This window comes from Habropoda laboriosa, unplaced genomic scaffold (assembly GCF_001263275.1).
Source record: "Habropoda laboriosa isolate 0110345459 unplaced genomic scaffold, ASM126327v1 scaffold486, whole genome shotgun sequence".
Classification (NCBI taxonomy): Eukaryota; Metazoa; Arthropoda; class Insecta; order Hymenoptera; family Apidae; genus Habropoda; species Habropoda laboriosa.
In genome coordinates, this window is record NW_017100724.1 from 271341 (window position 1) to 297229 (window position 25889).

General features: G+C 38.7%; 1 protein-coding gene across 1 annotated transcript in view; it reads left to right on the forward strand.

The window, feature by feature from the left end:
* The first annotated feature begins 1976 nt into the window (after window positions 1-1976).
* LOC108577076 (BAI1-associated protein 3) overlaps window positions 1977-25889 on the forward strand; it is a 79037-nt gene continuing 55124 nt past the window's right edge. Inside the window, exons 1-2 of the mRNA XM_017940174.1 lie at window positions 1977-2174; window positions 4047-4294. Coding sequence (XP_017795663.1) covers window positions 1977-2174; window positions 4047-4294 — 446 coding nt within the window. The remainder of the gene's footprint in view (window positions 2175-4046; window positions 4295-25889) is intronic.

Genomic DNA, 25889 nt, shown 5'->3' on the forward strand with positions numbered 1-25889 from the left:
TAAAATTTTCTCTGTTTTAACAAAAATTTGCAACAAGCACAGAATGATAACTATGGTTAAAAATAAATTTCTCTGACGATGGAGGAAAGGAATAAAATTCTAAAAGGTACACGGAGAAATTGAAAGCTCGTACGGGTATAGCCTACAGCTCTAGAGGAAAAATAAATAGAAAATTGGAAAAGCAGATACGGAGACAGGTTAGATGGGAGAAGAAAAACAGATGATAAAAAAATACATATAAATTGGATAAGAAATGAAGATCTGCGAGGAAGTCTTATCTCGCTATTAATGAAAGTATGGTAGAATTTGAAATCGAAGAAACACGAATGCTTTCCTGAAAGTGCAGAGAGAATTTTTGATAAAAGAATCTACAACACGGGATATACGGACCTGAGGAATTTACAGAATACTTCATAGAGGTTGGAGCGATAGTAAACAAGTTTTTACGATTCTTCAAGAGAAGCGTGTAAATAATGCAGGAATACGTTGTGAGAAACATTTGTGATCCGCCTTCTCTCCTGAAAATGCTTCATGAATCTTACATGCATCTCGCTGTCCGTAACTCGAAACTTCGCTGACTTTTCAATGGTACTATCTGATATCGTTGATTCGCACAAAGCTGATCCTCGAAATCCGGTTATGTACCGCAGTGTTACCGCATCTTTACAAATTCACCACTTTGTCAAACACGATACGGAGGAGCTTTGAGTTGTGCAATTCGAACCTAATGATGCCCGAGTTACCAGATCCGATTCCAACTGGGTTACAATGAATCTCCAATTAGGAAATTTCATCCTATTGACATCTCTTTGAGATTACTTGCTAGATCCGTGCATTTGTCGATAGTCAATTCGGTGCTTTAGCGGCGATTTAGACAACCCTTTGGAATCAGTGCTTGGGAAATTCAAGGTTCGGGAGTATAAATGGTTATTGATGTTAAATCTTGGAATTCTTGAATAACGGTGAACGTCGATGAAGAATTGGAAATTATTCTACGATTATACTTTTTCCATTTACTCGTTTAAATCGTTGAAATGGCTGGAAAATTCGAATTTCAGAAGTAGGGGGTGAAAGAGATATTAATATTAAATCTCATAATTTTTATTATAAATATGGGGGCGAAAGGGATATTAATATTAAATCTTATAATTTTGATTATAAATGTAGGAACCCAGGGAAAAAGTACTGAGGGACCCGAAACGGGAATCGAACCCGGGACCTTCGGCTTAGCAAGCCGAGGCTTTGCGCGCTACGCCAACCACTCCTTCTCTATTCACCCTTGTCGGTTTCCTATTTGAGTGTGGAGGCCCCGATGCTACATAAACAACTGTGAAAGTCAATAATATAAGAATTCTCATTCTTCTAACTCATTCGAATCATTAAACTCGTTTAAATTCACTCCAGTTTTCCGCATTCGAACGTCTCCGTTCACCGATAAAAGGAAAATAGAAACGAATCGTGATACTCGTATAAAAAAAAAACACATATCTTCTCCGTAAGGAAACACTGGAAATTACGAGATTTACCGGTTATCACTCATGGAACCCTTATTTCTGTTTCACAGATGACGCGAGCCGAGGACGGAAACGGTACACGTCCCCAGAGTAAGGAAACGTCGTAAAGAATCAGTGGACGAAGGATGACTTAAGTTGCGCGCCCGAAGGACCCGCCAGCGATCGCGGTACGAAGAGGACAACAAAATTGCAAATGGCTGTGGGGCAGAATCGATACCGTGACGCAAAGAACCGTGAAAGTTGTCGAGGTCGAGGTGCTTTCCTCCCCGTATCACCTAGCCAATCCAGAGTGTGTCGCTTCGAGATCGATGCGTGTAAAGCTGCCGCGAACTGAACGCCTCGAAGCTGTTGTTCGGGAACACGGACGAGCCAGCGGGAAAACGATGACAATTGTCTTGATTCTCACGCGACAGTGTTTCGTTTAAATCGACCACAGACGACGATTTCACCCGCGCAACGACAATGAGCTTCTTCAACTCGTTGCAGCAATACGTGAGCGACAGCGTCGCGAATTTGAGCCTCAGCCCGAAGAGGTTCTCGTTCAGCCGGGAAGACTCCGCGTCTAGCGCGACCGGAAGGAGCGGCTCCACCGGAAGCGTCACTGGCACGACGAACACCAACTCGACCGCGCAACAGTCGACCCCTCATGGCTATCCAAAGGTGAGCTCTTCGCTTGTTTCGACACTTCTTTTTCTTTTTGTCAGTATACGTATGTGAATATGATACGTTTTCGAATAAGCTTTAGGTCATCCCATAAGTCCGTGTTGAATTTTATAATTTAGATCAATATTTCCAACGAACCTTTAAATTTGAGAGAGAAAAATGCAAGACCCTTCTCATTGTTATAATTTCCTGGGATTTTCATTAAAATATTTTTTGCTTTCGGCACTAATTTGTGGGATGACCTGTGAAATGGAGAATTATTAAAAATTATGTATAATTTACGATACTACGTTGTATATTATACTATGTTATTTATGTATAAATATTGTTTTCCGGGATAGAGATGGAATGTAGAATAATTTGAAGAATATAGAGCTGGTTTGATTTTCAGAATTTTCTCAATGCTGGATCAATTAATTTGTCAGTAGCTCGATAAATGGAAAAGGGACTTTTTGTAAATGAAGTTTATGAGGAAAAGCTAATAGCACATTACAAGGCAATAGTATACGGAATAATTCTGTGTTATGACATTTCTGTACTTGTCCCTTGTGTGCAACGAATGCTCAATACTGGCTGACTCTAGTCAACCTTAGTAGCAAAGAGATTAAAAACATAAAGTACCCATTTTAATATTTCTAAAATTCTCCTAATACGTATATACCTGATTGTTAAAATTTGCATGATAATACTCGTCTTGTAAAGGTAGAATTTGTATTTTGCAATAAGTTCTCTCAGAATTTAAAAAATTTTTTATTCAATATATTTAAAATCGTTCGAGTGCGGAGGTATTTTCCACATCGTGCCCTCCAGAGGAAATCCAGAAAGGTTGTACCGATTTATTAGGGTGATCGTATGAGGATCGTAAGCGTGTCGGGGTAATTGACTTTACACACTTGTCGACCAATGCGTCCTCATTTTTCAAACGAGGACGTAAAAACTTTTAATAAGCACCGTGCTTTCGAGAAACTAAGTCAGGTGGGAATAATATAACGAACAGAGGATCGAGGCGAAACTTTTACTTCTTTCTATGCATTATTCAAACACGTGTGGAATTGGCCACAAGGTCCTGATCAAATGCGTAATCATACGCAAGAAACTTGAAACTGTGACATTTGCAACACGTATTTGGAACACGTATGTATCTTTCGTTAAAATAACAAATAGAGAGCAAATTGGAAGCATCTGTCACAGAAACGAAAAACTCATTAGAATATAATACAGAAATTTTCTAGTAGTAAGATCACTCATATCTCCTTGCACCGATAGAGAAGCACCTGATGCCAGAGAAGAGAGAAATTGATCAGGAAATTAAGGCAACATCCTTATCATCGTACTTTCCCAAAGTAGACTACTGTACGATCGTTTCCCCGATTTTTCAAAATCATTCCATTCAAAATATTTCGAATTTCCCAGAACCTTCTCTTCTCCAACCGCTTCCTTCCCTAATCTACCCAACAGTCTAACACTATCAAGACAAAACACCCGTCCCAACATTCCTCCAACAATTTCTATGCACCCATATTACATTCATCAACCCTCACGCAAAATCCATTATCTCCTCCCCGCTATCTAACCACCCAATTTAAACAAGATTATTCATACCGCGTAAACGACCCGAGGCACCCTAACCAGACGACGGAACATACGCCTCTTTCAGCCTCGCGAACCTCCTCTCTCAGTCAGTCCAACCTAAGCCAGAAAAAGAGCAGAAAAAGCTTAAAGCCCTGGTAACTGGCCAAGCACGCGAATGTTCCAATTCCCTGTTTACCGCAACGGAGTCTTAGAAATCCGCCTTAATCTCTGCCCCGAGAGGAAAAGAGGTACACTTAGACGACAGCTAATTACCGCGATCTCTGTTTACCGTTTCAGGTGGTGCCACCACCGGGCACAGTGTCGAGCTCCCATGGACGTTCGCTGTCTACGCGCAGACGAACCCTCGATTCCACTTCCGTTCCAGGGCTCACGGTGCACCCAGCTGCCGGAAGTGGATCTGGCAGCACGTCGCCCCGCAGAGTCGGTTCTTTTCGCAGGAGCACAGGTTCCGGCGATCGACCGCCTTTGATGTTCTGCCGAAGGAGACCCTCTTGGCCGGAAGTCGACATACAAGCCACTTCCGGGTGAGTAAAGAAGGTCTTTTTCAATGGATCCGTGGAATGTTTCACGCCTGCTCGAGCTTCTTTGGAGAGGAGCTCTCGCGGTGTCCAAGTGGACAAACTGTCTCGTCTTCCTTCTTCGAGGTTCCGTTGAGAATGGAAGTGGGAAATGTTGAGTTCTGGAGAAGCGGTAGAAGTTGCGTGGAAAGAGGTGTTCTGGCAAAGGAATACACCCGAAGTGATTATCACCGATTTTCGTGAAGCTTTGGGTTTAGTAGCTCTCGAAAGAATGTTTCACAGCGGAGAGATGAAAGTCGTCTTCAAAATTGAAGGTGATAAATATATTTAACCTAATGTCATGAAAACTATTAGAGATACAGGAGAAATGTAAATTGACAAATTTTGGATCTTACAATTACAAATTTGTGTCAAATTTTTATTATCTTCACTGTGGACGATTGCTGCTAAAAAAAAAACGCGTCAAATATTTTTTTGAGTGTTACCATACACCAAAGTTTCGTCAACATCGCTGATCGTTCCTCGTGAGTTCTTTGTGCATACGATAAGCTATCGAATATTAGTTGCAACGAGGCGAAATGGTGAAGGAACTGGATGTATTTCGATGCGTAGTAATTATTCTTGTAGAAGATTCACCGTGAATCGAAATCCAGCACCGCCAAACTACACATTGATAGTTTAATCTGTTCGTCCCCAAGTTGCACTAAGCTTTCCAATTAACCATGCTAATCCTGTTTGCTTAAGGTCGCTTTAATTAACTGAAACCGACGACGAATGGTATCCAAAACACGCTACGATGGAATTCGAACGCAAAATTCATTCGTCAATTTTGCGGATGCCTCTGTGCGAATGCAACGGGATTTTGGCTATTTTAACGCACTTGAAATCGTAGGATAATTGCGAACGCGAAATGCCGATAAGTGGCAAATATCGTTAATTTTTTTTCTAACAACACGCTGGTGTACATCGGTTAGCAGGATATTTATACGTTGAAGTATTGTTTACATAATGGATAATAAATGCATTTTTCATCAGAGGTTTTCGCGTCACGAGACCCTCATGAATGTTTCATTTGCATATTCAGATGCACGCACTGCTTCCTCTATTATTGGATCCATTCACTGCTCGAGTATTATTTTTTCCTTCTTTTTGCTTCTTGTCCCTCCAATTTCTTTTTCTCTAATTTTTCACCAAATACCGACGATACGAATTTCTTCTCTTTCTGTGTTTCTCTTTTATTTTTTGCTTCTTCATTACGAAAGTCGATCGATACAGGCGATGCTTCACGGAATTACCCGATTTTTAATAAACGTACCGGCCGTCCTGGCTGCGACCGTGGGAGAGCGCCGAGTTCCAAAAATTCGACGACAAATATTTCCCGTGCAAATATTTTGATTGAAACGTGGGATGAATAGAAAAAGGTTGGAAGTTTATCGGATTAATAAAAAAGAGAGAGAGTAACACCGAAACGTGGGCGGTCACTATCCGTTTTATCTTCTCCGGGCAGCGCATTGTCGCTGAAATTTATTTGCAGTATTTTCTCAAGCTTGGAGGAATATATTGGTGTATCAAAATTTTATTAACGATAAAACTGACGAATAACCGGGGGTATTTTATTATATTAGGAGAAAATCTCCGACGTTCTTGCGAATATCGGTAACGTGACGTAGAATAAAATCGTACTTCTCCTTGAAAATTCCTTTCAATTTGTACAATTTCTACTTGTAACATCGCGTACGTAAAAGCGTAAAAGAGTACGTATGAAGAAACGATGACTTGTTGAACTACGATGCAAAGAAAAGTAAGTCGTAACGATTTAAGTAGAATAAGTCCATCTATGGTCAGACGTAGTCCTATTCGTTACACCGATAACTACAGTTCTCTAAAACTTTGCACAAATTGTTAGTTCGAGAATTTATAATAAAATTTATAAATTTTGTTACATTTTTCACGGTGATTTTTAAAAAATTGTTAAATATTCTACGCTTTAAATGAGAACTATCGACGTTTTCAATAATACATGTATTCGATAACTACGAAGCACAAATTAATTGACACGGTGTACAGGGAGGGAGGAAAACGGGGGAAATCCAATCATCGATTCCGATGATAAGTGGACAATGTGCACGAGAGATTTTAATGAGTTCCGAGGAAGGAGATAGGAGATCTTCGAAATCATCCGTCGAACGTCGATAAAATCGAGTTTCTAAAGAGCTATCGCCTGGTAATCGCGCGAATTGATACGAAATGATCCGGTTCTTCAGCTCCGATCTTCGAACCTGAGAGTAATTTACGAATTACACGTTGAAAATGACATCTCGAGGTGAAAAAGTGAAAAAGTATTCTGTGCCTTGTGGGACTGAAGAGTAATTCTTTTCAAATTGAAACATTTTCACGGATTTAGGGTTTAAATCAAACTGTCATTTTTAAGGGTTAGTAAATTAACTTAGGAATTCGGAAGTTTGTGTAAAAATATTTTTCTATTTTTTGAAACTATTAAACGGAAGGTATTTCGTCGTTAATTTTACGAAATTCACGATTTACGCAGATCAGAGAGTTTCGAAATTGCATAAACAGAACTAGTGAGTTATTTAAACAATTTCTGCTCCATGAATTTCAAGCGATCGGTGTATAGTCAATGGTAACTAAGTTAATTTCGAGTGCCCAGAATGTGGGTCTACGCGATATAATTCTCCGCCACGGGATCGTAATCCATGATCCATGGGATCGTAATCCATGCATTCGGAGCTTTCTGATTCTCGATGTAATTCGACTTGCTCTGGGTATCTGACATTTCTGTGAGACACACGAAAGCGCTACCTATTCCTAACATAATTATCCAAAGCTGCTGTCCAAATTTCGAGATCAGTTAGAGATAAATCCGCAATCTCCTTAAATTTCTAAACTATTTCTAAATTATTTTTATTTACAAATATCGTAACTCGGAATATTTGTCGAATAAATTTCGAAACCAGTTAGAAAGAAAATAACAATTTGTTAAATTTCTAAACTCTGTGAACATTATCTTTATTTACAGATATCGTAACTCGGAATATTCATAAAATAAATTTCGAAAGTAATTAGAAATAAACTAACAATTTCTAAACTCTGTGAAAATATTTATTTATAAATCATAACCCAGAATATTCGTATGATAAATTTCTTATAGAAAAGAAATCAAAGAACAACAAAACAACACTTTAAACACACTACTCAAAAACGTTTCAAACAATTATTCACACAGTCCGCTCGATTCGAAGGGAGGAAAAAACGACACCGGTAAAAACTGCATCAAACGCGTTCAACCGAGCCTATATTCTAAAAAAAGGATCTCCATTAATCCCCCGGCTAAGCATACATGGCCACATTACATGACTTACGCCTTCCGGTCACGCGACGACCGAGTAAAACGCAGAACGAATTCACGATCTCTATCTCGCGCCTTTCGACTTCTTCCACGCCGGCTAGGAACCACGCGAGAAATCATTTTTCAAAATCATTCCGACTCGTTTAAGCATACGCTTTCAAGGCGACCGTAACGGAGAGTAACGAGCGAAACTCGTCTCGAAGGTTCGAAACGGGGGAACAAGAAGAAGAAGAGAGAGAGAGAAATCGAAGAAGGTGTTCTCGTGCAACTGGATTCGCCTCTCGATGTACGCGTGAGAAGAAGAAGAGAGAGAGAGAGAAATCGAAGAAGGTGTTCTCGTGCAACTGGATTCGCCTCTCGATGTACGCGTTCGCAACAGCAAAGTCGAAGGGGATACTTGGACTGGTGGAAGTTAGCCTGGCCCCGGTTACATAAAATATTTCCACCAAGAGAACGTGCACTCTCCGACGTTTCTCTCTCGACGTTCGAGTGCCGCATTCGAGGAGGAATCCACGCACACGTGTAGAAATTCGCGACGTCTGTCGAGACCATGGGAACACAAAACGTCGCCGCGAATAAAAGTTGAAATTGCGATATGAATTTCGATAAAACGAAAGTTTCCCGGCGGCGCTTTTCGACGGGGTCGGAATTTGCATATACAGGATCGGGGAGAGAAAGGTGAACGAGGCGAACGTTCTTTTCGTTATGACGGAGAATATCCGCGCTACGGTGTATCGAGGTTAATGAAAAATTATATCTATTCGATACCTGTTGATTGGTGTAACGATACGCTTTTCGAATTAACCGTGTGACATTTTCGTTCGAATAGAAAGTCTGATATTTTTGGAATATTCTCGGCTGGGAATATTCGCTCTGTCAGCGGGGTTGAGCTTCGAGATTTTCCGAGGGAAAACAAATTTATGCGGTGTAAAATTGAAGGAGAAGGTAACAGGGTGATGGGAAATATTTCTGCGATAAATCTTGGAGGAATTTTACGTTGAATTTTCACGGAAATTAACAGAAGTGTTGATTTTTATTTTAGCTACTTCGTACAATTGTACCTTCATTGACAAAATTTTATAATTCAGTGTTCGTTCTCTTCGTTTTCGTGCTGAAATAAATTTGAAAGGGTTCGCGTTCTTAAACAGTTACGTTATTATTATTTTTGAATTCATCTGGAAGAAACATTCCGCCTTATCGTGTACTTGGACAACAAAGTTTAAGCGTACCGTAGCCGTTCTTCTAAACTCATTAAGTACCAGACATTCACCCTAACCTCTCGAAATCCTAATTAAAATTCCGTGCTTCCTCGATCACAGTTAAATATACTCGGCGAACAGTGAAGCTAACCATCCTGAAACTCTTAATTCCCCAAGACACCGGTAAGTCACGTTCACTTTCGCGCCCCTTTCTATACTCCAAATATTCCCGACCAATTTTTCGAACATAAACAAATCGGACTTTCGAGCGAGACAGAGTTCGTTAATTATACGCTGCCTTTCAGCGAAACTTCGCTGTTACTCCAGGGATCTCTTACGATTTCTCGCGAACTCGTTTATTTCTTAATTAAACCGAAGGGTAGATTGTAGCGCAGCTGAGCGAGGAACGAAACGGCGACGATCGTCGAACCGATACGAGAGGATATCGTTTCCTTTTGTTGGAAGCTTCGTTTTCTCATTAGTTAAGATTTTGCCTCCACTCACCTGTCTTTGTCTGGTCGAGACGAAACGATCGTTTGATTTATCGCGTTGTTCGCGATTCCATCGATGGAGAGGCGACGGCACGGCATCCGGTGGATTTCGAAAGAAACATCGAGAGCCCCGATCACGATTCCAATTTATTTCCCCGCTTCCTCGTCGCCTGTCAGCCGTCGTCAAAGCAGCTTCTGTGCCGGCGAGCACGGTAAATACCTGTTACTCGCGCTCCACAATACCAGCCTTCCTTCCAACGAGATATACCCGCTTGGGACTTCGACCAGCCGTGGAAAGTCGCGAAAAGTTGCGAATGGTATTCCCCGATCGGAGGGAAACTCGTTAATTTCTCTTGGTTGCTAGATGTTATGCAACTATTGTGAAATTTTCTGGGGGAAAGACAGGGAGGATGGAGTTTGTTTATTCGTGATGGAGATAGAGTTGATAGAAGTTATCGCTGCACTGAGAGTCGGTTAGATTTCTGGTGATTCGACGGTTTACTTTATCTTTTGGTTGGACGTGAAGGTGGAGATTGAAGTGGAACTTTTAATTTGCTGGCTGTACGAGTGAAACTTTGGTAAGGATGTCTGAATTTATTATAATATAGTATCGCAAAAATGTGGGTTTTAGAGGGTTGGAAAAATGAAAATGTGACTTGAGAGACAGAAACAAGGCTCTTCGGGAAAATTCTCGATTAGAGATGAAGTCCAATAAGTTTCTTCAATTTCGGTGAAACAGTTGACACAAAAATTGTTGAAACATTAGCATTTTATACATAGTACAATTATAAGTTCTCTAACATGGATACTAAGAAACTGTACAATTTACTAAAAAAAATACTGTAGAGCCTCTAAAATTAATGAACAAGTCAAAAATTGATTTTCTCCTAGTACAGAAAATTAATTTGTTGTTCGAACTTATCGCGAATCCACGAATGTTTCGTTTTCTTAACGACCGCAACTCACTTTCCCCATGGAGATTTCGTTTCACTCGAGAACGACGGTTCTACTTACCGAACAAAACTCCTCGAGAGTCCTGTTAAGCGGCGAAATATTCGACGTTAGTTTAAAGTTGCCTACGTGTTACGAATTCTTGCGTGAAACGCAGATATCCGCTCTACCAGCCGTATATTATTCGATTAGACCCGCCTGAAAGTGTCGGCCGATTGGTGACATCGAGTTCGAACCCCCTGGATTCGGCAACGAGAATGACTTTAGGATTCCAGGCTGTCTCGTGGGATATCTAACTGAGGGTTGCTGGCTTACAAGCGGAGAATGTTTGCCGTAAACGCGAAGGACACGCCTTTTGTCAGCTTATTTCTTTTTATGGCCGTCTCGAACCACAGTGACGACTCGAAAGTCCTGTGAAACGCGTGTTACAGCAGTTTTTGTGTTTCCGAAGGTCTGCTCTTTATTGTTATTCGGGATTTTTAGAGCTTCGTCTCAGAAATGTGGTAGAAAGACAGAAATCTGTTTGAAAATTCAAATTTTTCTTCATCATTCTAAGTGACGTTTGTGAATATTACAAAATGAGTAAAATAATTGAGACAAATAAATTAGACTATTCTTAGAGTCCTACGAAACATAAAATATTCTAACTTTATTTAAAAGGTGAGAGGCACGTGGAGCTTTAAGTATTTCAAAACACTGAAAAATGCAAAAATGCTAAAAAGAATATTTTAGCTAAGGAAGACGGTGGAAGTCAGAGGTAAATTCTATAATTTCAAAATTCTCTAAAAATTAAAATAAAGAACGACATATACCAAATACCAAAACAAACCAACACTAACCTAACCAAATATAAAAACAAAACTTTTCCCAATCACAAGCTTCAAAAAATCGCCTCCTAAACCCGTGAAATTTTTCAAATCACAAAAGCGTCTTCTGTAACAAGCAGCGAATCCTAATTAATCAGGCAGATTTCCAAGCAATCCCCAGGCGCAATCAATATTTCGCGCGGCGTTAACCCGCAAGAATAATGCGTTTACTTTGTTCGCGAGACTTAACGCGGATCGAGCATGTTGTAGAGCGAGGTGTTCGTGCATAGAGATTGGACGCGGGGATTTGTCTCGTTACTTATCCGTAATGGTGGACATTCTTGGCGACCGCGAGGAGAAGCAACGCTGGGTCGTAAAAAGAGACCGGCAATCCGGTCGGAGAAATAAAATTAAACGCAGCAGGTGCGGCCTAATGAAACTTCTAGTCGACGTCGACGCCGATCGACGTGTACGCGGGTGTAATGATCGATGATGAACGCGATCTGCCATTGGCCGCGCTATTTTTACCTTTCCTTGCGAGGGAGAAAACGTTTTTCGACTGGCTTGCACAGCGTGGCAATTTAACCGAGCACACGCGATTCGATTGACGGAAGCAGAATGCATAGCGGCAGCATTGAACTTCAAAGAGAGATACGACGAACGTTTCAAAGTGGAATGTATAAGAATTATTGTTATGACTGCTGGGGGTAGAAAAGGAAATTGCTCGTGTCGACTGAAAGGTAATAATTCTTGTTCGAGAATTATTATTTCTATTGTCGGGGGTAAGATGTGTGGAATATTCAAGGGGAAAGTACGAGCAGTTCCTTGTGCAACGAAAGTACGTTCAAAACCGAGATTCTTTTCATATCTCTCGTTTTATTTTCCCTTTGGGTAGATCGACACGGTGATCGTAGCTTCTTTCGATTCAATATAGCTGTTTTACGATTTACGTACTTACATTGGGTAGTTTATGGAAGAATATTATACCGTCGTTTAAAGTTTAGGGTCAGGAACGAGTAAAAATATTTCACTCGCTATTGCGTTTATTTTTATCTTGAAAATTTGGAAGGACGATATTTTACGGGGAAGTTTTGGAAACAAGGAAACACGTGGAAAATTGAAGCAGAGATTGTTAGATAGCAAGTAAATCACATTTGGAACGTTGTATTTTCGGGTTTTTAATTGCACAGCTGACCAATTAAGAAACACCTGATTGGTGAAACAAGAGTAAATCTTTCGAACTCTGACGAAGTTCGAATTTCATACAAAAAAATATTGCGCTCAGCCGAAACTGCAAAGTCTCGACTGATAATTGGAAAATTTGAGAAAAATTGTGACTTCTAAACAATGGAATAAGTGGCAGGATTGTAAGTTGAGCGAAACTCGTGTAGAATCTGAGAATTGATAGAGGTAGGGAGAGCTCATCAATCGTTTCCCGTCAAAAGATGCGATACGATTTCGCCTAAGTTGTCTCCGAGCTTCCACTGCTGTGTTTCGACGGTGCACGAAATAGAAAACACTCTAGTTGAGAGGAAACCAGTGGAAGTTGGTGTGTCCAAGGAGGATGGATGCCCCAATCACGAGATTGCCGGTGAAGCATCGAAAGAAGAGCGACTTTGTTCTACAGGTCTCCTAAATTTCTTAATAACCGCCGTAAAACTTGAACAACACAGTCACACACATCTGCGTGGCGGCTTACACGAAAATCGAGAGAAAAAGATGACGGTAAAGATACTTTTACGATGCTTTTGCTTCAGAGAAACTGGAAAGCCTTTAATGCAAATTACACTTTACAGGCTAACTTTTCTTACAGCGTAACATGCTTTTAGTTGTAGACTTTACTAATGAAAAATTACAAGCGAAGAGGGGAAGTAGCAGTGCTTATCTTTTTCTTTCGTGTTTCCAATATGTATTAGGATTAGGGCGTCTACTATCTGTGTACCAAAGGTGAAATTTTATCAGCATTTGAATTTATTCAGCTTTAAAAATTTTAAAAGCTGAATTCAATTTTGTCGCTAATTTAATTATCTCAGATCAATGAATGCTACAAGATTTCGTGCTGAATAATTTTCCCAAGGCTTTGAAAATTTCTTAGGATTCTATCTTCGTGCAAAAAGTGATATGCAATTTTATCGCTAATTTAATCATTTTTCGAAGGGTTGAAAAATTTTGTAATTTTTCGTTTACGTATTGTATGAAAATCTTATGACAAGCATAGCAGCCGAAAACGTTACGATTTAACATTCAGGAGACATTCTATCGCTGAATTCTTTTTTCGTTTTTTCCTGCACCATTCCGTTCGAAACTTCGCACGAAGAGAACATATCCAGTAGAATCTCCACCAGGGGAGTAAGTTATCTCCAGCAGGTTATAAAGCTGCGAAAGTGCATCAAGTGCCTCTTCAACGGAAAAGAACAGCTCGACAAGAATAACCTGAACGGTTAAATGACCATTGTATAACAATTTCATGCTTTCACTTAACCAGAAATTCTTGTTAAATTGAAAAGTAACGAATGAGAATTATTCTGACTCAACACTTGATAATACTGAATTCAAACAAGTTATTCTAGCATTTATTGTGCTTTCCACCGTACTAAGCATGGAATTCACTTTCTTTTACGTTGAAAAAGTATCCTTTTATTTTTGAGGAGTTGAAATGTAAGTGGCAAGAAATAAAAAATTATTAAAGAAGTATCGAGCATGGAATTTACATTCTTTTCCACTGAAAGAATATTTCTTTTATTTTTTAGAATTTAAATGCAAATGGCAAAATAGTAAAAAAATTATGAAAATAATTATTTAAAAGAACATTGAGCGTGGAATTTACATTCTTTTCCACTGAAAGAATATTTCTTTTATTTTTGAGGAGCTGACATATAAGTGCCAAAGAATAGAAAATTGTCGAAATAATTATGTAAAAATGATCAAACATGGAATTTACATTCTTCTCCACTTCTTTTATTTTTGAAGAGTTGGAAATAAATAGTTGCTGATTTTTTCGACACTTACGTTTCACCTGCCATTTCAACCCCTCAATTGTTAACTTACCCCCGCGTATACACGGAAACACGTCAGACTCTCGCGAAGGAAGAAACAATTCGAGCCGTTGGGCAGATGTTTGGGGCGCTTCGTTGGACAAATTGGAAACGTAACCAGGTCCATTAAGCTTCTGCCACGAGATTCGGCTGGAGAGCTCGCCGTTGCACAGCGGAGAAATAGTGTCTGATAGTGAAAAGGACGAATAGCGCGAGCTGGTTAATCCTCCAACGACCAGGAACCTGACAAGAAGCTTCATTTTCTATGGTAACGCGGAAGAGAACGTCTTTAGAAACGGAGAAATTGTTTCCAGAGGATTTTGAGGACTTTAATTATGCACGGTTGTTTGCTGTGCAATGTGTTTCCATTCTATTTCGAAACGTTATTTTCAATGTACCTGCAACATAACGAGGATCCTTTGTCTAAATTTTTTTCTGTTTCTTCTCCTGTTTGACAACGTGTAAATTTCCTTTCTTCATTCGGAGCAACAATTAGAAACGTTGTTTCAACGAAGAGTTGCTGAAAAGTCTTCCTAAATTCTATACGATAAAATATGTTGCGCAAAATTATTATTGTTATTGTTGACATAGTGAAATTAATTTCTCAACGTTTCTTCTTATAATATAACTGAACGAGGAATATTTTTATATTTTACATTTTTGTGCAAAATATCCTGCTTTTATTATTATTATTGTTCACACCGTGAAATTAATTTTTCAACGTTTCTTTTTATAATACAACCGAACGAGGAACGTTATCATATTTTTCAACGCATAAATTAAAATACATTTTTGTGTAAAATATTCTCTTACTGTGATTATTATTATTGATATAGGTAAATTAATTTTCGAACGTTTCTTTTTATAATGTAATTAACCGAGCAATATTATCGCACTTTCTGAATGTACAATGCACATTCTGAATACAAATTAAAATCTTATCTTCTATAGAATATTTTTCGCTGAACATGTTAGCAATTAAAATTGTTTGCTTCCGTACCTTCGAAGGACAGGTAAAAATATTCTAGAGCCGGTATTCGGCGACAAAGAATGCGGAGCCAGCGAAAAACGTTTCAGGAATCTTTGGAAGAAACTTGGGGTGGAGAAAGAAGACGAGCTACTGTTAATAACGTGCAAATACTTGGGATGTTCTCGTATGAAGTGTGTTCGAAAATGAATATTAATTATTTCGACGCTTTCGTTCTAACGAAATTATAAATTCAACGCACCGTTTAGCGCTTTAAGAGCAGTCTCGTGTTTCGTTCGAATTTTCGGTCGTTTCTCTTGGAAAATTTAATTCAAGTATACACTCCCCCTCGGGCAACCATAATTTCGCCAGAAAATGTGAAAACGAGGTATCGCGAAATAATACGCGGAAACGAAACGTTCAAACGTGTTTTAGAATATTTTACACGGATATTATGTAAATTGCCGTAATTCTCGACCGCGAACCGTTCAATGATAGAGCGAAAATTGATAGCTTCGCGGAATAAATTCGATTTGCGTAAATGGTGTTGTGTAAAAACTCGTACGATACAAAATATCGAGGGATATCAACAGAAATGTGAAATTTCTAAATGACGAAGACCAGTTGCGATGTTTTCGAATTAGGTTTGAAAGATAAACGACGTACAGAGTAGAAATTTGGTGTTTTTAAACGAAAAATTTGATGTTTATTTGAAATTGTTTTGTAAAAGGAATTCGGCGTTTCTAAACGAAGATTTCGACCTAGATTTCAAATTCTATCAAGAAGATTACAAGTTTTATTTACTACGAATTAATTTTAATACTGTGTACTAAAAAGTTTTCAGTGTTTCAATATTAAATTACGAGTTTTCAATTATTGCCTAAATTTTTATTCTAAAATATTCGTTTAACTTCGTATAAATTACAGATGGAAAAGTGAAATATTTTTAAATTGGAATTTCAATTTTCCACATTATGAAAATTATTACATCCATAACTTTCCTTTCCGTCTGTTTAATCCAGACAAACTTTCACAAAAATTGTGAATCCATAGAATATCATGAACATCTCGAAATTCAATATGATTAAGATCCACGGTTTAACCTTCCCTTTTCTGAAATTTCGCTATAAAAATATCGAAGAAGTGGAATAAAACGAAGATCGAAGTGGATCGAAAACACGTTGGAAGCATTTAAGGCGAGTTTCGTCTTGGAATAGATTAAATTACATTATTGATTGTGCAACAAATAACAGGACATTCGAATAAAGATCGAATTTACCAGTATAACGACATTCCTTTACTCGTCTTCCACGTTCCCGCGAGGAGAAATTCGTGACGACGATACACGACCCTCGCGGCTGTCCGCATGACTCGCCTACGGGAGAGATGAAAAGAGAAATGCCGAAGGGAAATTCTTTTACCGTCAGTTCTCTATCGACGAACGTGTGAAGTTACGAATGAACTTCCGTTCTGCGGTCGTGGAATTTGTAACGTTGCTTCTGTTAAGCCATTCGCTTCTTGTTTTCCATTCGCGCCAGTTTCAACGAGGGTTCTTTAGTTAATGGAGCATTGGAAAGTATTTAGCTCTCGTTCGATCGAGCCTACGAAAGGTAGAGGCTTTTTGGAATATTTCACAATGAAAGAAAACGAATTTATAGTTTATTAATTTTTCTGTGAGTTTGAAATTTTCTATCTTTGTCGTATTCGCTCTTTTGGAAATGAAAATCTCGAGAAGTTTAGAAGAAACGTGTGAAATGATAAAGGAATTTATAGCGGCATGGTTTAACAATGAAAATTCATTTTTCTGTGAAATTGAAATTTTCTATCTTCGTCATATTCACCTTTTCGAAGATAAAAATTGTGAAATGTTCCTATCAAATAGAAGATGAAACTCTCAAGAATTTGAGAACTCAGAATTCATCACTGGTGCAAAAATCAGAAGATTCAATAATAAACTATCCACTCCTAATTAAAAATCCATATAAATTCAAATCGACGACAAATTCCATCAAGACAATACACCTGAGTGTAAGCCATCGGGAAAAATCCTTAAAAAAACTTCTTCTCGGAACGCAGACGTGGTCGTCCAAAGATTCTTCTCCTTATCGGTATTTTTATCGATCCGCTAATTACGATAGGAAGACACCGTGCTGAAATTATCGAGGGCGAAATACGGGTTACATATCCGGTTGCACATTATGTGCCCTATTTATCGAACAGGAACGAGAGACTGCAGGTAAAGTCCTGCGTGTTGTGTGCAAGGAGTATTTGGTACAAGGACACGACATTCCGATAATAAGCGACGTGGGAGGAAATAATAAGGTTGCGAGGGACAAAAACCGAATTTGATCGTTCGATCCTCCTTAGAATTCACGGTAAATACTTTTTTCTCTGGATAAGACGAAACGCGGTGAAAATGATTTTACTGATCCTTCGAAGATATCTTCCCGATTAATATTCCACTTGGCGCACGTTGCTCGATGTTCGAGCCCGTACACCCTGAAATTGTTCCTTTTTTTTTTTTGCTTCTGTTTGAACGTTAATTAAATTTAGAGCGGCAGCTCGATAATTTCGAACGAACTTTTAACGAGGCTTTAATGAAGTCACGTACTGAGTTCTGTAACTCTCTTCGCAGGGCTGATTGAGAAAGATCTGACACCTTCGGTGATAGCTAGGAGAGACGTTGAGCTAAGTGTTATTTTGTATGAGAATGTTTCATTGAATCTCTTGGATATTTGATGGAAAAATAAATAATGTATCGTTTAACCATTGGTAATATTTAAAAACCATCGCAAACATTGTATGTATAATTAAATACAGCACTAATGTATAATATTAAAAAGGAAACGAGTAAAATTAGAAAGAACAGGAAAATTGTAAACTCAGAAGGTGTGTAATAAGGAAAAATGAAAATGAATAATAAGAACAGAACGATCTAGTTTCTGCAGCCGTAACGATTTCTCCAATCTTTACAATAGCATCCATTTACTATAATAAAGCGACACGTACCGCTAGCATGCTATTCTCTCAGACAACAAACACTGCAAATACAGGCTTCATGATTAATGAGTCCGTCGAAGCACTCTGTTAATCGTTCTCTAAATATCCCCCCGATGATCGCTCGTTATCTGTCAGCATTAACTAATAGCACAGCAGATCCCAAAGGTAGTCATCGGTAATATTTCACTAGTACTCCACTTACATTACCTAGTTCGACATCGTGTAAAACAACCACGAAGGCCGAGTGTCGGCCAAAGAGAACCGCCGACCCTTTGACACTCGACGTGAGATAATTATCGGTATCGTAAGAAATTCGATTGAACGATGTGAATTAATTGTCACATGCTGTCCTGACGTTTTGACGGGAAATTCGTGGCGGTTACTCGAAACGTTTGATGTTACGCGAGGCATTGCTTTGGATCAACTTGGTAATTATTTCGGTAGAACGATCAAACGAATCGATGAATTAGCGAAAATTCACTTGTGTGGATTTTGCAAATTTTTTCGTCGTCGCGTATTGTTAGTTAGTAAATTAGCGACGTAAGTGTGACTTGTGGGATTTATCTAATCGTCAGATGTCGTCAATTGAGGAAGAATAAATTAACTTTTTTTTACCTAAGAAATTAAGTTTCAATTTTTATACAAAGCAGTGTTTGAACTTTCCAATAAATTTACCACGAAAGCAAAAATGCAAATTTCTTCATCGTTAGTTAATTAATTAGCGATGTAAGTGTCACTTATAGGGTTTACCTAATCGTCAGGTTTCGTCAATCCAGGAAGAATAAATTAATTTTTTATACCTAAGAAATTAAGTTTTTATTAAATTTCAATTTTTGTACAAAACAGTGTTTGAACTTTGCACTAAATTTACCCCAAAAGCAAAACTACTCTTTAAATTAGCAATTTCTCAACACGAATAGCTAAAGAAAATATTCACTGCATTTAAAGCACACAAAACAACAGCAGAAAATTCGAAGCAATTTCTGGAATGGCCAAAATGCAGCTACAGAAAGTCCAAAGCGTTTTCTTCTGTTTCGCGACATTTTCCTCTACGTCCCTTCATTTCCTGTCTGCAATCAATTGCACGGAATGCACAGATACATATTTCCCCGAAGCGTCACAAATTTTCCCTACCTCTGACAACGAACGTACCATATTTTCATGGTGGAAATACATTTCACCGGTCTATTCGCTGGTTTTTGCATGGATCCCGATCGACTCCGTCTCGCTATCACTGTACCTTCGAAGTCGTAGCTTGGCAAGTGGCCAAGGCAATATCGGCTCCCTGCTAATTTGCAATTAAGGCCACGACGTGTTACGAATTCTCCCACGATATACGAGCACCGATTCGCCACCGTCTATTCGGCCTTCTTCCGGACAGTAATACGTGTCGTAATGCCATTATATCATTTGCAGCGGAAAAATTCCATCGGAGGAAACATCCCGATATTCCGTGGAAACGTTTCTCGCGGCTCCAACTTCTGCTGTGTTGATTTAGATCGGTCCAATTTATTTCGCGACTCTTTCGCGCGCTCCTTTTTCGTCCTTAATCGAAGTGAATTAAATTGCGGTAGGAATAAAATTAGGATAAACAATAATTTTGAATTTTCTGAACGAATATATTGTCATTTTTGAGTGCATGTATGCTATAGGGGAATATTTGGAAATATCATTCACCGATTTTGATGAAATTTAGGTGTGATGTAGATCTCGAAAAAATATTTGACACGTATTTTTTTTTGTCGGTCGTATTTTATGTCGAGGGAGTGAAAATAGCGCTTAAATTTGGGGTAGTAAGATCTATTTGGTCCAATTTTTGGAAACTATTAAAAATAGAAGAATTGTTTAAACGAAGCGATTGTGTGTTTCTCTATGGCAAATTCATCTACAAAATTCGTATATAATACAATTTTGAAATACCTTTCTTGAGTCACTAAGAATAAAAAAATTTTTCAGGTAGTTTGAACCGAGCCAAAGAAATTGGTCCAAAATCTCGGAAACTATTAAAGATAGGGGAGTTGTTTAAACAAAATTTCTACAAAATTCGTATATAGTACAATTTATAATACCTTTCTCGACTGACTGAAAATTAAAAAAAGAATAAAAGAAACATTCGACGTAACTCACACTCTGAGAACAAGCTTCCCTCACCTTGCCCTATTATAATCGTTTATCTTGCCAACTTTCTTCTAACTTCACCTCTACGTACACTTTAATTTTACGTTTCAGTTTATTTCATTAATATCGTCAAACATTCTCATCACGCTGAAACTTTTAATTGACTTCTACATACGTTTCCATCTCAGCTCGCTCTCGAGCCTGCTCAATAATTCAACAGCAATTCCGTCAAGCTGCATCAATCAAAATTCGAGGAAAATTACGCCCGCGATAAAAAGCACCGTGATAGGGAGAACATAAAACTTCTCCCCGGTTTATCTCCCGTTCCCGGCCGTTCTTCATCGACAGCTAGTTTACCATCGAAGCTTCTCAAACAATTTCGGAGCAGTTTCGAGAGATTCCCCGAACAGGCAAGTCGAGCTCGATCGTTGATAAAAATTTACGAGCAAACACGTGATTACCTCGTCGACGACTATGCTCCGGCCATTCGGCAATTACACCAGCTGGAACCGTAAATCGGCAACGGCTCGTGGGCGAAATGAAGACGAATGCCAGTCGAACGTGGCCAGGCGTTACCGCGATTTTTCATGGTTTACCACCGCGACGCGATTTGCATCGTAATGGCGCGATGGGAAAACCAGATCTTCGACCCGGCGAACATTCCATTCGCTGGAGGGAAAACAATCTTTCTACGCCACCGATGAAAATTCGTTTCAATCTTCGGGAAGCGGCGAATTGGGTAACTCCAAATGGTTTCACGGTTAAATAGATTATTTTCACGCGTTTGTAGCGATAGTGAGGAGGATTTAGAAGAGTTTTGAAGAGGATGCGAAAATGATGTAGAGTCGTGGGGTACTTGCGAATTCGCGTGTACTAGGCCTACCGGAAAGTTCTGTTCGATAATGTCATCTCGAGATCCAAAGATGAGTGATTCTACAGAAATGGAAATTATATTGTTCAGTGAATATTAATAAACGTGTTGAAAATGTATTATTTTTGTTTAATTCAAAAACAGACAGAACTTAATATATGGTGTTAGAAAAGCACGAATAATTCCTCCTTTTGCCACATGATCGCTTGTACCAAATGCAATGCTAGGTCGCCAATGCAAAACAGCTGACAGTGATCGAGGTAAAAACTATTGAAAAATTTTTTGAAGAAAGTAAAGGAAGTGTAGCTTTAGCATGTATAATTATCTTAATACTAATGTTTAACGCTAATGGATTAGTGGTACGATTGCACGAAGAGTGCAGCGATAGACAGAGCACATGTAGGGGATATTTATGCGACTTTTGTAAAAAAATAGACAGTTAGGAAATCACGAACAGCAACGGTTTGGTTTCTCCATTGAAAATTGGTGTTATTTTTAAATTTCGTGAAAGCTGGTTAGAACAATATACAAACGGATAATATGTGCTTTACATAAACGATAAAAAATAGTTATAACAATTTTTTCCTTAAATGTTCGCAATTCCCCTACTCTCCCCTGCAGCAAATCACGGTAAATCGAGGTTTCCTTCGATAATTAATATTAACACGTTACTTTTTACGCCGGTGAAAATTACAAATGGTAATTAAGGGCGGATTCGCGCACGATAACGAAGTATCGTTGCATAATAACGAACGCGGACGATGGAACAATATTCGTATCACGTAGACGTGATTTCCTTTTTGTCCAAACATCACACCGCACGTGAATGTTGACTTTCGTAGTGCAACCATTTACGCAACCTTCCGCGCGAATAAATGGTAAACTCGTAACGAATTCGAGATCGGGTTCACTGAATTTCAGATGTTATTACGTTAGTCGTCACGTGATTACGCATACATTAACGCCGCGGGTTAAAATCACGTATATCCGCCTGGCGGATTTACACAGGCCGGAAATTCTAATCCAAATTTCAATCTTCGAGCGTGCGCCATGAAATCCGGCGATAAATTTTCACGCGGGCAGACGCTGTTTCGCCGCTGGCTCGTGGAAGAAAACCGGAGAATGCGGTGTGCAATGCTCACGGAACACTGCCAAAAAAAAAAAAAAAGAAACAAGAAGAAACGTTGCTTTCGCGGAGCGAAGACATGACGAACGACATTTTTTCGTGCTCGACGAGCATTGGAATTTTTCCCGCGGATCGAACGATAGATTTCGACCGTACAGTACACAAACGAGGAAGAGATTTCGCGTCAAATGGCGGAATTAACAAGCATGAAGTATATTTTACAGTATTTTTCGAGAAATCTCATTGTGCGCGTTTCGTTTTATAAGTTCGACGTGGATGAGAAAAATTGCACGCGTAGTAGAATCGCAGAGTTTAGCGTGCGACACTTGAGAACGATGGAAATGCTGCATGATGCGAGTAGAAGAAAAATAACACAGAAAGTAAGCAGCTCCGCGCATTAAAAAGAAAATGGAAAAAAACAGTAGCGCGTTGTTGACAATTATTTGCGGAAAGAGCGTTCGCTAATTGCTTCTGTCAGTCGGAAAAATTTAACGACGCTGAAAGATGAAACGTCGAATGTTAGTTTTCATCGATGCTCGCCTAATGGAGGAGGAGTATCGACGTTTGAGTTGATTATGCGTGAAACGAGCGTGGAATTCGTGAGCTATTAAACGAGTTAATCGTGTTGCAAAAAAAAAAAGGAAAATGTACACCACTGGAAAATTTAGATGCAATTTCGCTCCTTTCCTTTTCTCTTCTAAATTTCTCTTGCTCCAAATTGTCTTGTTGCTATTTAATGGAGCGAACTCACTTCTCGAACGAGGATCTGAAAGTTGCGTTATTATCGACGAAGTAAGCAGTTCGAAATGTATCTGAGACTTGGCTGAATATATACGGAATGTGAAATAATTCAGCGATGGATCAGGTTGAAAAAGAAAGAGTCTCGGAGGAAGTTCGAAGTTGCACGCGGAGTCCGGGATTATCGCGGTGAATTTCGAAGTTCCGCGGTGGCCCGTGAATAAAAATATCGAGGAGGAATTAGAGGAGAGGGACTAAAGCAAGGGTGAAGAAGAAGGGAAAGAAGGAGTGTAACGCGAGAGCGAGCTTTGTCTAGAAAGAATGAATATTATAGTTAATCCGTGTACACACACAGGGTGCAACGAGAAAACCAGAAATGGTAATATAACGTGGAGGGAAAAATATGCGAGCTGTTTTTGTACCGTGTTCTTTTTGTCGTTGTAGAATAATTTTTTCCAATATCTCGTATACTTACTGCGACTTTCCACGATTATATTGTAATACCTTTATACGTGTAATCGAGCTGTTCGTTTTACTTATTTCGACATGCGATATCGCTTTTAATTATTCAGATAACGAGGGATTTTTATTCTATTTCCGATTGCCGATAGTTATTCACTTAACGAGTTTATCCTTGAGAGAGGAATCTCGTTTCGATGTTCTTTTATTATTGAAATGCAGAATGGAAGAGAATGAAAGATATGTTAAAATTCATATTCGAGTTAATATTGTAATTTTTCTTGTGATTTGTACAATGGCGCTTGTGCTTTTTGTTGTATTTGAAGGATTATTGTTATTTGTAGGATTAATTGTAGTTTGAAATTTATTTCTGGGAAATGATAACAATTTTCGAGTTTTGAATGTTAAATTGTAATTTATATTTTAATATATTCGATAAGAGAGAATTTTGACACGTTTCCAAGTAAACAGAATTAATTTTAAAGTGATCAAAATCGCAAGGAATGAAAAATACAGTGAAACCAAATTATTATCACCATCATTGGCAACAATATACAATAAAATCAATACCAACATGCCCCGCGGCTTGTTTCATTTACATGGACCACCCATTATTACCGTATTAATCACATTCACCCATAACCACTCGACCTGCATGTCGCAAACGCAACGGGAAAAGTGTCACGAGTCAAAAATTTCCAATTTTCTTTTTATCGCACGGAATATTTTCAACTATGTAAATTTACCAGCAGAAGAAATGTCACAAGTTGAACTGTAATACTTCAAGTGAGTGACTTTAGCTGACGTATGTTTCATAGTGCTGCAATTAAGTAATTTTCCAAACAGAAATTTTCTTTTCACTCTCGTCAAATATTTCCTTACCGCTCTATTTAAAAATTTTCATTTCAATCTTCTCAAAGCTTTTCTTTTGGCTCTCCTCGAAAATTTTCTTTTCGCTTTCCTTCAAAATTTTCATTTCAATCTTCTCAAAGCTTTTCTTTTCGTTCTCCTCAAATATTTTCTTTTCCTTCTCCTCGAAAATTTTCTTTTCCTTTTCCTCAAAAATTTCCTTCCGCTCTCCCAAAAATCTACTTTCCACTTTCCCCACAAATTTTCTTTTCAATCTTCTCAAAACTTTTCTTTTCGCTCTTCTCAAAACTTTTCTTCTTTCGTTTTCCTCCAAAATTTTCTGCCGCTCTCCTTAAAAATTTCACGTTCTCGACTTCCGTGACGATATTTTCGCAATTTCAGGATTCTCAATTTTAACGATATCCACAATTTTCCACGCTCGAACATCAAAACCATTGTTTACTCCCTCGAAAACAAAAGTATCTGTCAAGCGTTTCTTGGATACAGCGAGGGTTAGAAGACGAGCGTTTAAATCTTGCGAAGAGCATAAAGGGTCTCTCGTGGACAGGTTCTCCCAACTGAAAGCGTTTCCACAATCTCGAGACGTTTCACGGGTGGAAGGAGGGAGTTGGTCGGAAAGCTCTCGGTAGCGTTGTTGACATCGTCGTGGGGTGATTAGCGAGGAAAAGCACGTGCACGAGTCAAGCTGGCGGCTGTCCGCGATAGTGAAGGATACTCGAAAACACCCGCAACCGTTGCAACACATTGCCGCTTCTGGTAAACGCTAATTAGCTTCGGTTCACTGGAGCAATCGCGACAGAAATCGAACGGAGAGTAACGATGCTTGATGTTCTGCAGGATAATTAGTGCATGGAGATCTTTGGTACGGAAGAAAAGATAAATCTGTGTCAAATATTCCTTCGTTTACGTGAAAATTCAATGGTATAATTAAAAGAGAAATATTACAGCATAGAAACTTCTACTGTGTTTAACATAAAAATTGTTTCATTTTTAAGCATGAAACTCAGTCACACTTTCTCTTGCTTCAGTTTAATTCTCAGAGATTCAATACCTAAGCGTTGTAACTTACGAGGAATCATCTCGAAGTGATAATCATCGATTTTTGTCAAACTTTGATAAATAACAGTTTTTAAAAACCTTTGGAATTACAAAAGAATTTGGAAGAAATGAAAATCGCCCTCAAAAGGTGGTAAATATATTTAGTCTAATATCTCGAAAACTGTTAAAGATAGAGAAATAATGAAAATCAACGAACTTTGTATTTTCCAGCAACAAGTTTGAAAAATACAAAATAATAAAATGAAGTATAAAGTAAATATGTTTACATCCCCATCTTTGAGGGCGATTTGCCCTAAAATTTTCAAGAACTCCAAATTTCAATTTTCCAATTCATCAGCCAAACACCAACAGACTCCGAAACGTTCGAACTTTACCAACAGCCTTCGAATAATATTACTCTGTAACAAAATTCGAGCAATCAGACCTATTCCGAATCACCGACTTGGTCGAACCTAAATCCCAACTCCGTTAACCAAACAAAGGTACAAATCGGAAACTACGAACAGCATCCATATCCACACAAAGCCCGGTGGTGTTGTTTACA